The 16,294-nt window shown below is 45.6% G+C and overlaps 1 protein-coding gene and 1 long non-coding RNA gene across 11 annotated transcripts in view; one reads left to right on the top strand and one right to left on the bottom strand.

Moving 5' to 3' along the window:
• AKAP13 (A-kinase anchoring protein 13) overlaps positions 1-16,294 on the bottom strand; it is a 210,074-nt gene that overhangs the window by 96,943 nt on the left and 96,837 nt on the right. For all 10 annotated transcript variants that reach the window (XM_068203706.1, XM_068203698.1, XM_068203700.1 and 7 more), the window contains exons 8-9: positions 6,199-6,388; positions 41-2,939 (exon numbers count right to left, since the gene is read on the bottom strand). In XM_068203706.1, coding sequence (XP_068059807.1) covers positions 41-2,939; positions 6,199-6,388 — 3,089 coding nt within the window. The remainder of the gene's footprint in view (positions 1-40; positions 2,940-6,198; positions 6,389-16,294) is intronic.
• On the top strand, positions 221-15,629 carry LOC137481799 (uncharacterized). The gene is made up of 3 exons (XR_011003687.1): positions 221-358; positions 12,679-12,899; positions 14,052-15,629. It is a non-coding gene; the product is annotated as an uncharacterized lncRNA (long non-coding RNA).

Below are 16,294 nucleotides of genomic sequence, written 5' to 3'. Positions count from 1 at the left end.
GAAAAAACTAAAAAGTAGAAAACCAATTGATTTTTCCTACCTGTAACAGGCTCAGCTCCTTGCACTGCCAGGCTGATATTTTTCTTCTTTCTTGAGGAACTGAAATCCATTTGTCCATTAATGCTGGCTCTGGCATCCACTGCAGTCTGGGGCTCAAGCCCCACTTTTCCTGCAGCAGGTACTTCGGGAGAACAAGGTGTCTCTGCTGCAAAAACCACTGCATCAAAACTTTTCACCATTTTAGGAACTTTATCCAGAGAAGAGGCGTCATTAGCTGATACCAAACTCTTCACTCCCACATTTTCCAGTGACTCCACAGCCTGCAAGCGGCAAGAACACGGCGAGAAGGGCACTGCAGGTACAGCTCGGCTCTGCTTTCCATCGGGCTCAGCCAAGCCCTCCCCCTGCGCCCCTGTCAGGGCAGGAGCAGTGTCGCTGTCACCAGCTGGACAGAGGGTGTCGGTGCTGGAGTCGCTGTCACACGTGGGCTCCTCTGCGATGGGCTGGAGCGCTGCCCGGGGCAGCACGCTCTCCGTGTCCTCCTGCTCCTCTGCATACGCTGCAGCAGGGGCTATGGCCAGCGGCCTTGGCACCTCCTTACCCTCACAAGCATCGCTCGGGGCTCCCCCCTCTGAGGTGCCCTTTAACTCGGGGGTGCTGCTGGGGGGGCAGACTCGTTGTAGGGTTTGAGTGGGGTCTTGTTCTTGGTTCAGCTCAGCATTCTGACAAGGGTCACTCTCTGCACTCACTGACTCATCTGCTGATGCAGGTCCATGCATGGTGCCTTCTGCTGCAACCGCTCCTCCAGCTTTGCAATCTTCTTTGGGTTGGTCTGTCGCTTTCAGCCCAGCATCCACAGTGCTGCTGCCCACCACAGGCCTCCCCAGACTGCAGGCAGAGGGTTTCACAATAGCAGCAAGAAGTTCCTCTGACAAAACCTGCTCATTGCCATTCACATGAGCCTCCTGCTCAGGCTCAGCTTTGCCTCCTTCAAGTTGCTGTGAGTGGCCCTGCCCCGGGGAGCCCTCGTCCCTGGCATGGTACCCAGGCCAGGCGGCAGCTACCCCGCCATGCTCCCCACCGTGCTGCCAGGCGAGCTCTGCTGAGCCTGCCCTCGCCACCACTGCTTCCTGGTTTTGTTTAGATTCCTCATTATGAGTTGCAGAGGGTGTGCCTATCAAATTATCCTCAGCACAGTCTGCGTCCTTGGCACACGGAGCTGATCCAGGGTCATTACCTTGCAGAGCTGCCTCCTGCCCGGGAGGTGCCACTGCAGCATCTCCCTCCTGACTCACAGCCAGCCCCTCTCCTCTGGGTAGGGGAGAGGGCGATTCCACCTTGCTGCTCCTCCCCTCGTGCTCTAAAGCGCTTTCTGCTTCCTCTGCTCCAGCCTGGGCAGGCTTTTTCTCTGCCAGGCCTGTGCTCACATCCTCTGGAGGGAGTGATGCAGGCTCACGTTCCTCACGTTCACCCTGCTGAGCAGTGTCTGGTTTGAAGCTGTTGTCCATTTCACCTTTAACACCAGTTTGAGCAGCAGAAGGGGCACAGGCAGCAACTTCCGGACCACCGCCTGCTGAATCTTTGCTTCCTCCATCTGTGCAGCTGCTGGTATCAGTTCCTACTGGCTGCTTTTCACTGCTCTCCATAACTGCAGCCCCATGGTCAGCAATCTCACCACTCTCCTGGCAATGAGCAGCTTCTGCACCACTTTCATTAGACCCACCAACATCTCTGTTTGCAGGTTCAGCATCAGGGCCATCAGTTTCCACACTGTCCTCCAGTGAGGGCAGGCTGGATTTTCCACCTGTGCAGCCTGCTTCCACCTGCCCTTCTTGCTCCCCACTCTCACTCTTGCCATGGGCTTCCAAACCAGCAGCAGGTTTTGATGTGCATGCAGGCACCTTCACCCCATTCAGCACTGGCAGTGCTTCTGCAGTGCTTGCAGTGACCTCCTGCCTCGCTGTGACACTGGCATCACCCTGGCTTCCCGTGAAGTCACCATTTACCTGAGCAGTGCACGAGTCCACATCAGTCTCTTTGTTACTGCCGGTCTTGCAAAGGTCAGCAGAGACACTGCCAATGTCACCACCTGCATTTGCACCGTCACAGGCCGGCACCACTCCCACATTTGCATCCTCCCCATCCGAACACTCAGTGCCGTTGAAACCACTGAGTAAGGGCTGAGCAGCGCTGGATGACTCTTCCTTAGCTGGGTATTTCTCTTCCAGGTTTGCAGTCCTCTCACCAGGCTCTGCCATGCCATCCTTTGCCTGCCGCTGGCCCTTAGCCCTCTCAGGTGCCCCAGCACAGTTCCTGCACTCAGTCTGGCCCATGGCCACATCCAGGCCCTCTGAGGAAGCTGAGGCTTCACCTGCAGCTGCAGCCACAGCAGCGGCACTGTCAGCAAACTCCTCAGCACTTTGCACTTCCTGATGGGCACTGTCTGTAGCACCCACACCAGCTTGATCCAGAACAACTCCAGCCGATGTCATTACAGCTTCCTCATTTGTATTTCCAGAGGATGGAAGATTTACAGCACCATTTACACTTGCACACAGGCTCACAGTGCAGTCCTCATCTGATATAGTCCCAGAGCCCTCTGCAGATCTTAGCCCCGCCTCTCCTTCCTTTTTACACAAGATCTCTGAGTTTTTACTTTCACAGAAGCTCACTGGGCTGTTTGCACCCCCTGGGCTAACCATATCTTTTGGTGCATCATTAAAAGCTACCAGACTGCTGCTGTTGCATGTGTCCCCCTGACGGGTTTGGTCTGAGAGGTGCCTGATGTCCAGGTGAACCAGATCAGATGGGTTTTCCTGCCTTTCTTCTCTTGCCATTTCTTCTAGGCTCTGAGAGGTGGTGGTCATATGACCCTCTGCTCCTTTAGTACAGCTGTCTCCAGAATCTCCCAGTACAGGCTCTGTCTGCTGCCTTAAACTCTGTAACAAGACACAAAAGAAAATAAAATCCAGGTTTATTCTGTCACGCAGTTACTCAAGACCTGTATCTACCTAATCCTATTGCACACGAATCCAGTTCCTGGTGTAACCCAGGAGAGAGCTACAAATGCACTTCAGTGGGTGTTTTACATGTTGGTTTTTTTAGAAGGAGATAATGTTTAAATTATTAGAATGAAAGAAACATTGGTTGAAAAGAACATCTAAAGGTCATCTAATCCAACCACCTGCCTGAAATTGGCCTACTGCCACTGCAGCATCAGGTCAACCATGACTTTATCTTGCCAAACCTCCAATGATTGAGTACTCACAACCTCTCTGGACAATCTGTTCCCATGCCACACCACCCTCCCATGAAGAATTTTCCCTAAAGCCAGCCTGAACAACCCAAAGCTGAAATTTGTCTCTCTACCCCACTGCTACACCATCTGCCATCACTGAAAAGAACTGTAATCTTGGTAATTGTTCTTTGAAAAGCTGTAGTCTCAGTTCTTGAGTGCACTTAAATTCAAGATCAGTAAAGAGCAGAATTCAGTCCACCAAATAATGCAAATATATACCAGCCTAGTCCCAAAGGACTTAAAGCAAATGCTGCTTTAAGAGCACCTTCAGATCCCCACCCAGCACTCCCCAGCTCTTGCCTGCATTCCTCACTTTTCTTTCTATGGATGGAAATGCTACTTCAGACATGGGCACTGGCTGGCAATGTCCAAACACACCAACTGTCTCCTGCTCACAGGACTGAACTAATAATCTAATCTATTCCTGAGAACTGCAGGCATAATTAAATATCTGAAATTTATTTCCTAACTGGAAATAAGAATCTCAAAATTATGACATATTATTAAAATTAATACATGTATTATCGTGGAACAGTAGGATCATAATCAATTCCTCTCTAATCTGCATTTTCCTTCCAGAGCACCTGCTTTGTCAAGCTTTTATCGTTTGATACAAACAAACCTTTACTTAAAAAGAACCCTCTGTTTCAGTATTTCCTTTCATATTCTCATCTCTGTAGAAGAGACCATATCAATGTTCACATCTTAGAAACAGTGGCTTATTAAATTATTGAGCAACCCCAGTCCCTTGGTGTACACCCACCTGTGTCCCCACAGGTTTGCTTGGGGTTTTGCATCACAAACTTTCCAAGGTCACACTGGTTTCTCACTAAGTGCCTGAGACTCTCCACATACGTAGAACTCCAATGAACTATGTAAAATCTGATTTTTTCTTGCATTTATTTGTAAAAGGATTCCAAAAAATACATGCATACTAGAAGTCTAACTTGAACAGCTCCCTGAAAACGTTGTTTAAGTTCTTAGAGAAATAGAATTTCCTACCAAAACTGTCAGTTTAAACACCCTGATAATTAAAGCAGCCACTATCTTAACTGATGCCTCACGGGGAACTTCTGGGTACTGCATATACTAATAGTGGCTAAAATCATCACTGCTACCTTAAGGATATTGCATTTACTTGTCTTTCCACACTCTGAGGTTTGCAAACATTGAGCAGTGCCACAGGCTCACTGAGTCACAGACCACCAAATGTACTTCTGGTATTTGCCACCAATCTCCCTGCTATTCAAAATAACCCTGCTGCCCAGCTTCCATACACGCTGTCAGCTATGCCTCCCTGGTTTTGAGGCATCCCAAGCCAGGTTAGCACTGGAGGCAGCAGCATGGCATCTCCATCCCTTGTGTAGCATCAGGGATGGGATACGGGGCTCTGCATGCAGTGGTACCCACAGGCTGCAGATATTTTTTGCAAGAGCAAACAATGTGCCAAGCCTTTGGTGGCTGTAACCCCACAGCAGAGCATGGAGACTGTGCTCCTGGATCCTAGCCAGGATGGACAGACACACAACAGTGACACTTGCTTGGGAACAAGCAGGGTTTTCAAAAGGAGGGGCTGCAGCAGCCACAGCATCCTCACAGTGAAGTCACTCTGCTGATAGCCGGAAAAATACAGCCATCACCAAAGGAAGCCAACAGGCTTTCAACTGACCCAAAATAAACCTAAATGAAATAATTACAGGGCTGCTTTCCAAATTCAAATCAGATTAGATGTGAAGTAAAACAGTGGTGGAAAGCAAAGTCTATTTCTGATTTCATTGTCAGGCAAAATGTTCCCAATCTGGCATTTGCATGAGCAAACAAGCAGTGAACTGGATATGCTTGCCATGGCTTAGGGTCTTTTGATGGAAAGGGGAAGAGATTTTACAGTTAGCCTGGATTTGCAACTCATGCCAGCACCGCTGAGATTGGGAGTAATTAACATCTCAGGTACTCAGGGAAGGCTGAAAATGGCTCAGCATAGCCCATTCCTCTGCTCATTCCCCCAGCCCACTGGCTGCACACAACAGTTCTCCCCTCCCTTATTTAAAGCAACAAAAATATCCTGTTGTTTAGACCCTATGGCTCTGCAACCCCGGATATGTGATCTGATGAAGGAACACCCACAAGTGATGCCAACGGTGACAGATACGTGGGTGTTTCTGAGAAATGGCACAAAAGTATTCTGATGTTTCACCTTCCCAACTCAGACGCTGTGGCATGGATTTTAAAGCAGCAGGAGAAAGCCCTTCCAAAGCCCTACAGCTCCTGTGGTCCAACCACCACAGAGTTTGAGAGGAGCACAGTGAAGGGACCATAATGGACACAAACTCTGTGGCAAAGGCAGGCTTGCCCTCTGAGTCCTACACTGAATTGCTACTGAAACAGCCATTTTTCCATCACCCATCTCAGAAACTTTCCTCTCAGTCTCCTCTCTGACCTTGAACTTTCCTTCTGAACAGAAATGTCCCCACTGTGCTTAAAGCCCACACCCCCAGCCTCACTCCAGAGCCCGTCTTAAGCTGCCCAGTGTCTGCCAGCCAGGCAGAGGGTCAGCAGGTCTCCAGGAAGGTGTTCCTGCCCATCCAAGTGGGTCCAAAACTAACAGATCAGGCAGGAGCTGGAAGCAGAGAGAGGCAAAACAGAGCTGGTGTTACACAGCCCTGAGCCTGCTTCTCTTCTGAATGAGAACATTTGCTGCCTAATACAGCTTAATCAGATCTCCCCATGCTCAAATAAGAAGCAAATGGACAGGTGTCTACCTGGATGCTTGATAATGAATCCAGAGAAAACACCTAGGGAAACATGCCCTGAAGGATGCTGACATGTCAAAGTCCTCCCCAAGTGCCAGGCTGCAACCAGCCAGATCTGCTTCTCTTCCCTCCCCTCAGCCTTTTGCTCACCTGGTGTTGGTGGCTCTGCATGTGCATCTGCAGGTGCCGAATGTCCCTCTCCCAGCTGGCTGCTGTCCTCTCCTTGGCCTCAGCTGTCAGCAGGTACACGTCGAGCCCGCGGTGGTGCTTCACGCTGTAGTCCCCCGAGTGCACGGTGTGAGACAGGGTGCTCCACGAGTCCGGCTCCCTGGCTCCCTCCCTGCAAAACACGGGTGGGTTAGAGTTCCCTGGCTCCCTCCCTGCAAAACACGGGTGGGTTGGTGGGCAGGCGAGCAGGGATCCTGCACGGCAGGACACGCACGCTCTCCTTCACTCTGGACAGCATCTAATCATGGCAGCGAGCGGAGCATGGCACCGGCTCCAGGGCCAGACAAACAGATACACACACACACTCCTCAGTCTTGAAAATTAATGTGATTTAGCGCTAATGCCAGCCACAAGCTTTATTTCACAAAGTCCTTCTCAGGTAGAGATCAGTGGTTTTTACCCCAGACTGTGACAGACTAGCAGCTAAGGGCATGACAACTGCATTTTAAATCAGATTTATCACAGGTGAAGATCGCCAAAGCAGCTGTCACAGAACAGCAGAGACCCAAAACGCAGAACAGCAAAGGGATAAGTTGGAAGGAATGAAAACTATCATGGTACAACTACACCAAAGCCAGCACACTGCCCACAAACACCCAACAGCCATCAAACTGCAGCAATTTTATCACTCCTGAAATGAACTGAACTCTGTGAAACTCCTCTGTGCGAGATGTTCTCAGTGTTGTGAGACAGCTGTTTTTCTGCAGCACTATCATGGGCTTTCTTTTTACCAATCCAAAGGAAAGAAAGGAAAAATGCTGTAGATCAGAATGAAAAGTAACTTAGCAGGTAAATGAAGTCAACAGAAATCTCTGTTCAGTCCTCTCTTTTTGAACACCAAACCCTGATTTTGCACCTCTCAATGTGATTCCTCCGGTCTCACTGAGCTGCACAGCAGCTACACTGGCCCACTGAGGTGGTGAGCAAACAATGAGGTGTTCACCACCTTCAGGTTCACAGATTTCATTTTGAATCAGAACTGATTCAGGAAACCCAAAATCTGTTTTGATCATTTCAGACAGAGCAGCTTGTGCACCACCCCACCAAGCCCTGCATCTCCCAGGAGAGATATGGAGCCAAACCCCAGGAATGTTACATGAATAGGGGATGACACTGACCTGCTCGGGGTGCAAGAAATGGGAATTTCCCTGTCTTCCTTCTACCAGGGACACATCTACTGACACCCAGCCATGGTGGGTGAGCTGGGTTGGGGATTGGACCGGATGACCTTTAAAGGTCCCTTCAAAACCAAACTACTCCGTGATTCTATGATGTCCCTTCCCTGTTGCAGAGACTAACCATTTTCAGATCTCCCTTTCCTGCCCAGCTACAAATTTCCTTGGAAGAGGCAGAGCTGTGATTGTTTTTAAACAATTAGGAATTCAAGAAGGTACATAAACACAAATGCATGCCAACAACCAGGTAAATCTACACAGAGTTTTCAGAATCTTTGCTGAGAGGTCTTGCTTTAAAATTTGCAAACCTTTCTTATGGGCAAAGGCCCCCAGCAAGCCACAGGGCTATCTCTCTGGGAAGCCAAGCAACCTAGAAAGCAAAGTCATAACGAGCAAACACCCTGATCAGCAAGAGGAATGAGCACAGAAGGGTGGGGAAACGGTCAAATGGTTCATCAGAGGCAGAGAAACCTGTGCAGGCAATGGTGGTGGCAATGGCTGCCCCTGCTTTGCCTCAGCACAGCCACCCACCCCCTTCTGTGACTCATTTTGGGTTAAATCTGCAAAGAAACTGAGACAAAGGATTACTATGGCTTCCACCATTCACCACCTTCTGTCTCATGACTTGACTTCAGCAGAATTACACTTGATTTAAACAGAATCAATATTTCCACAGAGAAACAGAAGGAAGCAGCCACTTTCTGGTAGTGATTGGTATAAATCCACAGAGGCACTGAAGTCAACTGAGCCATTACAAGTAACTAAAGAAATGACCTTCCTTTATCAAGGAAACACAGACATTTCTGTCTGGACTGTTTTTCTCTTCAGCTGTCATGTATGAGAAACCACTGTACTCGGGGCCACTCTCAGAGTACAACAAGGCAGTGAGCACAAAGCCCACAGTCACCCACTCATGGGGACAACAGCAGCGGGATTAAAGAACCGCGCGCGATGAATCTGCTCCCCTTTCTCCTCAGCTTCAAGGACCCTCGCAGGCATCTCCAAATCAGCACCCACAAAGCTGCCTGCATGACTTGCTGAGCCTCAAAGGGCCCTCAGCAACTTCAAAAGGCTCAGTCTGGAGCAAGATGACAGGCAGAGTCCCCTGCAACACCGCACGTGTGTCCACCCCTCCAGCAATCCGCAACCTTCACACGGCCCAGAGGGATCAAACAGTCACTTCTGCTTACAAAGACAGCAGTTTCTTTTCATATTCAAGCTGCCAGTCTGTGTTACTCTTTATGAAAAGCTTTAAACCTTTTGAGAAAGCCAGAAGTTTCTCACATCCAGCCAAGTACAAACTCCAAGTTCTCATTTTTAATAGCAGTCACCTTTGTTACACGGAATTAAGCAGCGAGATAGAGAATGGTTCAATCTATTGCCTCCTTCAAACCATCCCTTTCACACCCAGCATTAATGGTCTGAAGCAGAGAGGACAATGAGGATTCACAAGCGTTAACTCATTTTCCCACCACTGTTCCTGTTGTTCAGGCAATCACTTCCAAGGACATTTGAGAAGACACTCCTGCTCATTTGCCCTCATAACACTGAGCTTCACTGTTTGTGCCTTTCCTGCATGTCTCACTGCAAGTTCTGGGTTTTATTGAGAGATGATAAAAACACACTTTCTTCCAGGAAAAAAGCTTTGCTGTTACGCATTTTGTACTTCCTGGCTGTGAAAGATGCTTATTTTGTCCAGACTTGGAATTTTTGTAGTGGTTGTACAGGCATGCATATCCAAGCTTCTCTACTAGGAGATAAAAGCAGATATGCAAATACTTACTGAAGATTTATTAGCAAAAATAGGTATACAAACTCCAGCCTTCAAGAAGTTTGAAAATCTGCTTTTGTTCAGCACAAAAATCCAGTTTGCTGCGCTTTGCCAGAAACAACGGAAATCTGTCTTCTTATGAGATTTAACCATCCTGGGTCAAATCTTTCTCATCTTCCCTTTTCAACAGTTTCCCATCAAAATATGTAACAGATACCAGTGAACTGAACATTTTGTAAGAAACATTTCTGAGCTCAACTTTCACAGAAGAAAGTATCTTGGTTAAAAAAGTAAGGACTGCCTGAGAAGGCTGATAACGTTCACTAGCTCTACCCTCTGCACAACCATGTCATGGGACACTGAAAAAGCCTGGAAGAAGTCCTCCAGCTCTGATCAGTTTTCTGTGCCATGGAGGCAAAACCAGAAGGGAAAATTTTGGTTGAAATGAAGAACAGACTTACCAGCCCACCCTTCATCTGCAGAAAGGTGGCTTAGAGAAGAATGACAACTTCAAACAGAGAGAGAGGAGAAGCAAAAATACTTCAAAATACTCTCAGGCCATGTCCTGCTCCATCTGGGAGCTGATTAGATGGCTGAAACTACAGGATCACCTCCTGCCCATCTGGCATGTAAGACAAGATGATAGATCATAGAATCACAGAATGGTTTGGGTGGGAAGGGATCTTAAACATCATCCCAACGTGGGTAGGGACACCTCTCTCTAGACCAGGCTGCTCCAAGCCCCAGCCAAGCTGGGATGGGACGGTAAGTAGGAAGTGGTTTTTATTTAAACATCCCAGCACTGCCCAAGTAGCCTGGTTCCTTTTCACAGCAGAGCTACACTGTACTTGTGTGCTGATCTCTCCTCATCTGGCAGGGGAGCAGACAGTGAGCGGCGGAAAAAGGAAAGGAAAGCCCACACTGCACCGCTCCTGGCTTCCGGCAGATACGGGCGAGAGATTTTTAAGAAGAGGGAAGATAAGTGAGAAAAGGAGAACAAAAAAACCCCAAAAAAACAACAAACCACCACCTGATCAAAAGCTCTGCCTAGCCTCAAAAGCTGCAGAAACTGCTCAGTAACATGGGTCTGAAATTCAAGGTGCTGGCGCTTGCAGCAGGTGTGTTTTCCAGTACCAAGAGACAAGGTTTGTGCTGCAAGGGAGAGGAAGAGGAGGGAGGAAGAGATCAGAAGATGAATTAAAAAGTCTCAGTGAGTTAAGCAAAACTTCATGTTAGGGAGATCTATCCCACAGTTTCACAAAGGGGTGCAGAAGGCAGTGTGGGAACTCAAGGTGTTATTTCCTGGGGATATCCCCTCCAGATTTCTGAGCTGAAACAAAACAAGCTCAGTAGCACTGCCAGCTCTTAGGATCTTACTGCAGGTCTGACAACAGCTGTGGGTTTATTCTGAAAGCACCAGCCTCTAGATCCACGTGACAAAGAAAAAATGAAAAAAAGGAAAAATTTATTTAAAAAAATTTAAATGAAGCCCCTACCATTATGGCTGCAAGAAAAACTAGGAAAAGACCAGAATTTAGATGCTCTTATCTATAAGGTAAATAAAAACCTAATTAAATTGAGTTCTAATCTTACGTTGTTTTTATTACTATTATTATAGTATCCCAGTGAAAATACCAAATCAGACAGACTGTGATCTGGGATAAGCAAGGAATGGTGCCTACAGGGATAGGATTGATGGTGATTTTGCAACATGCCCACAGCACAGGCAATTTAAATCAAGCCAACAGTCCCTCCTGGAAAAACCCAGCGCCCACACTCAATGCAGTCGCCAGCATTTGAACCAATCTTAGAAATCTGACTAAACAGAACTTCAGTGTTATTTGCAGAAGTGTTGGGGTAATGGAGGCTTTGTATCTGTATGACCAACTTTGCACTCACAATCTTCAGTGATAAACAAAACACTAATGCACACAAACACTTTCTTGCTCCTCCTTGTTTTTCTAACCATCCATATGCATTGTATATGAGACCCAGAAAACACATGCAACTAGCATGTGCTAGAATGGGTTAAAATAAATCAACTCTTTTCAAACTGGAAAGATATTTAATAAACACAGAATTCATATTTCAGGTGTTTCCAAGTGTTTCAAATGCCCCAGGAAAGTAGAAAAAAGTATGTTTCTCATATAACTAAAATTTACATATTACTTACTAATTTGAATAGTTTTGATGTTGAAAGAAAGAGTTAAAAGTTCATCAGACGTAGAAATAATGACTAACTCCTTACTGTGCCTCGCACAAACATGAACTGCAGTTGTGGGTTCTGACACCAAACTGAATTCAAGATTGCATAACCTACTCTTCAATATTAGATTAAATATTTAATTACTCAAGTCTATGAAATGCTAACTACTCATTGATCAACACACTATACAGCAGCAAACCACAGAGAGAAAAGCTGGCTTGGCCCTTCAACAGTTGTTTGCAGATGCACATATACTAAGGGAACATGTCCAGTATTTCCAAACACAACGGGTCTGTACTTCTAAACCCAAGCATTTCTTAGGCCCCAGTGTTAATTATACATTTTAAAAAAAAGTATAAAAATACAGCCACAAACTCTTATCAATTATATTTGCCAAAAAGTACAATCTGCATCCCATACAAGTAACTGTTTCTAAATGCATTTTCTGTAACTGTTATTAAATGCATTAAACTGTTATTAAATACATTTTCCTTTTTTTTTTTTTATTTTCAGAGAATTATTTAACAAGAAGGATGCCCTGCTCAGGATGTGGAGCTGTAGGTCCAACACAGAACCCAATGTTCACCTGGAGACTCATCAGTAAACAAAGGGAATTTAAGGTGAATATATGAAATGCACTCAAGAGTGAAAACAGATGCCATTTGTTGCATTTTAAATTAAAAAAACACCATAATGGAGAATACTTCAGCAAGCAGTGTTTACAGCTAAAACCAGCACCTCAGATCAGGACAAGTGATATGGAAGAAGAGTTGTCTCTGCAAAACATCTCCACATGCTGCAAGCAAGCATGATCATTGGCTCTGCAACACACCCCTGAGAAGAAGCTGTGCCTTTGGCTGCCTCTGACACAGCAGTTTACAAAGACTTCTTCTACAATCATCTGTTCAAACTCTAACCCCTATCATGATGAATGTCACTGCTTGGAGCAAATCTGCTCCAGAGACTAAAAATGAGTATCCTAACTGGGTATCCAGCTAGCCCATGCCTGAGGCCAAAACCCCAGCAGTTCTGGGAAACCACTTATCTGCATTTTCTAAATTTATCCTGAAACAGAGCTGGTCTCTCATAATCACTTACCAACCATACAAGGCTGTCCAGCACTTATGGCCCCTATAATTTTTGGGAACACTTCCAGATCAGGATTGCTGGGGGAAGTAAAATAATTTCTTCTTATATCTTGGCAAATATTCTCAAATCTCTTCTAAATCTCTTCTTTCTCATCCTCACAGGTCTGTTTCCATGATCTCCCAGGACTACAATTTCCAAGTGGGAATACAGAAACATTAAAAAGCTCTTTCTATCACATGGACTAAAGCCTTCTCTCTCTTCTGTATTCAGAGGTGGTTACATACAAAAAAAAAAAGGAGAGGAGGGAGCCAAAGAAAGAAAAGTCTTCATAGGGATGTGGGAACACACGAGGAAATCAGTAAAAGTTGGAGCCTGATGTGGGGTGAGTAGGTGGAAGAAAGAAACACAAACCCTTCCTGCTCCATCACGTTTACACCTGGTTGCCCCATCCTCCCACTCCCAGCCTGCTCCTCTGCTGTGGCCAGAAGAAACCCACAACCCTCAGCATCTTTCTAATCATGATGTTAAAGCTATTAAATGATGATGTTTCAACTGAAAATCCTGCAGCCACAAAACTAGACCCTGCAGACCTCTGGCCTTCCCACACTACTCCAGAGAGATTACTGTCTGTAGCTGAACAGCACCTCCTTAACACACCCCTCTCTGAGTCCTCTTCAAAGTGCCCTTTTAACATTTATGAATCCCTCTTAACACATTAATTTTGTGCCATCACTTGTAGATACGAAGTCAGCTGTTCTCCTGCCACACCACAGCAAGCCATACCTCAAACCCAGCTCCCCAAATAGCAATCAAATGGATTTGTTGCTTGGTTTGGAGTGGAAGAACAGATGGAGAAACATCAGCACTAATTCAATAAACCTTACAGCCTCTGATTCTGCTTAGCCAGAAATAAAATATATGTATACCATGTGACCGATTTTAAGATCATGCTTAAACACTCTGCTGAATATAAACTGGGTATTTCTGAAATTAAACACTTGCTTAAAGGCCCTGCTAAATTGGGGTGAAAAAAAAAAAAGACGTACAAGGCAAATCCTCTTGCAGCTCTGGCTCAGAAAAGCAGAAAAGTGTATTTAGCTATAAAAGTAAAGTCACTGAAAAAGCATCCTTATTTGAGAGGCACCATGGAGATTACAGCCCAGACCTCACCAATTACTTATGTAAAATCAGAACAATAGCAAGTGATACTCATGGATTGAAAAGAATTCACAAAACCCTCCTGCTACCAGTGAGTTATTCCTCATGTGTGTTAATTAAATCATTTTTAACTTTGGAAATACAGACTTCTACTAATTTACAGTTTCACAGAGTGAGCCTCCAGATTGTTGAAATCTGAAGGGATGAGCAATCCCAGAGCTGTGCAGAAACACTTTAAAGCAAAAAGCAGAGAAACGAGCAAAAGTAAAAATGTTTACAGTAAAGAACTCAGAGACTGTTGCAACTCTTTGCAGGGATTAGAAAAATGCTTTTTTTTTTTGATTGAATTTATTTTTCTCTCGCTTCCCTTTTTCAGAGGACATAAATCACTCTCATCTGTGAAGGAACTACAAGTGTTTGGCTTTGCTGGGGAAAGAAATGTTACTGGACAGAAATAAAATCAGTGTTTGTATGTTTTACGAAGCAGCACTTCCAACCTCTCTGCAATCCCACACGCCCCCGGTGCCTTGAAGCCATTTTCCCCACTGCTGTAAGAGCCCTGCAGAACATGGAGCTGGCAGGGGATTGTGTTACTGCCCTGACTGCAGTGGGAAACACCAGCTCCTGCTCTCTGCAGCTGTCCAGTTACTCACGGAGTTCCACCAGCCTGTTTCATGGCTGTGCTGCCTCTCCAGAGCCAGCACCCTGCAGTCAGCATCACCCAGCTCCAACACTGGGGAGAAACAGGCTCCAACCACAGACCCTTCACTCTGGAAATAGTTGAAACTCAAAGAAGGATTTGCAAACTGTGCCATTTCCAAAGTTATCTTTACAGATAAATCTTTGTATATATTTTCCCCCTATAAAACCACTGCACTTCTGCACTATCCTAGTCCATTTGAACTGCAGGACACTGTTTACTGCACAGTTTTACTCTTGGAGATAAAACAAGTCCACTCAGGAATGATACACAACACAAGGACGTTTATTGATGATGAATATTTATCTGTTTATATGACTATTTATTAATGAATGCTGCTATTGACTATCCCTGATGACCTACACGGGTTCTGTGACAGCTCCTTGTCTGGGTCTCAAAAGAAACAGCCCATGCACCTTTCCTGTCTGAGGATGAAAAGCCAGTGCACATCACAGAACAGAATACTTCCAGGGATGGAAAACTTACATAGGAAGCATCTTTTTTTTTTTTTTTTTACATGAAATGCTGCAAAAGCTGAGAAGGGAAAGTTCATCAGATAAACACAAATTCAAAATGTCACCAGTGAAATTAGTTTTTGAGAAAAATATTTACACTGCAGCTGAATCAAGCTACTTCACAGACAAATCAAGGCAAAACAACAGTGGAGAAGGTTTTATGTCTGCTCTTTGTTGTATTCTAATTATGGCAAAATTTCACCCCTTCCCAGTGCTGGCTGAGAGAATCATTGTAAAATGCAGGGTCCTGCAAATTGGCAAGCAATAGAACAGTAAGCTCCCCCCAAGGATAATTCATCCCAAAACACACTGCATTCATTTATTTGGCATAGTGCAGTTTAATTACTTGTAAAAATAATGACTCCTTTGTAGGGGCCCTCACTAACATGCATTGCTGCTCTGTGTTTTGCTGAGTGGGACAAGCTGTGTGCCAATTTTGTGTGCATGGATTATACAGTGTGAGCATAGGCAGAGTGCAGAAAGGAGGTTGTACAGTGTCCTTTGTGTTTTGACAGCACATAAATGACACTTGCTCTCTTCACGAAATTGTCTGTGTTTTGAAGATCAGTATTTCTCCTCCCAATAGGGATTTACAAGTCTTGATCCCATCTTATTGGAGAAAATGCTCAGCATTAAAAAAAAAATCATTGCTGGGGAATCAGGGTGTGCCCATTTTCTCACCATCACCCTCCCATGGGGAAGGGCTGTGGCCATCCCCATGTCACTGCTCCAGTCAGTCCCAAGGTCATATCACGATGCTCCACCACCATCCCACCCACTGAGAAAGGGAACCAGGATTTCCAGCATCCATGGATTTCTGTTTGTAGGGCTTCATGGGAATAGAAGAGTTTTCAGAGTCAGGGGACCTGAGGCATGGCTGTCAGATGTTTATACATTGTATTTCCACCCAGCAGTCCAAGAGGAAAACAAATCACAAGGAACAGTTTAAGGATACACCAAGAAGAACAGGAATTGGGACCTTGATGGTAACATGTCTGCAGTTGTTTGTGTCTTATTTTTCAAAGACAAACTGCAAAGGTCATCAGAAAAATTCCATGGATTGGGCTAGCAGCGTTCCTTAAAGCCAATGACACAGGACAATGTCATGGAATCCCAGTCCTCTTTTCACTCCTCTGAGTGAGAACTGCCATTGCAAAACTGGAGCCAGTTTGAAATACTTCACCAAATACATGAATAGCTGTTGTAATAATTTTGTTTACTTCCCATTTTTATTTAAATTACCAGCTCAACTCGCATTAGGGTTGCAGTATTTGCTGTGAGCTCTATAATCAAGTTTTGGCCAGCTCAAGCTTCCTGACAGTATGTAAAGCCTGTTAATGTGGTTAGTCTCACCTTGGAGAACCTTGCTGCAGTTACAGGATGAATTTGCACATCCCATTTTTA

This window comes from Anomalospiza imberbis, chromosome 13 (assembly GCF_031753505.1).
Source record: "Anomalospiza imberbis isolate Cuckoo-Finch-1a 21T00152 chromosome 13, ASM3175350v1, whole genome shotgun sequence".
Lineage (NCBI taxonomy): Eukaryota > Metazoa > Chordata > Aves > Passeriformes > Viduidae > Anomalospiza > Anomalospiza imberbis.
This window is presented reverse-complemented; position numbering and strand designations above follow the sequence as displayed.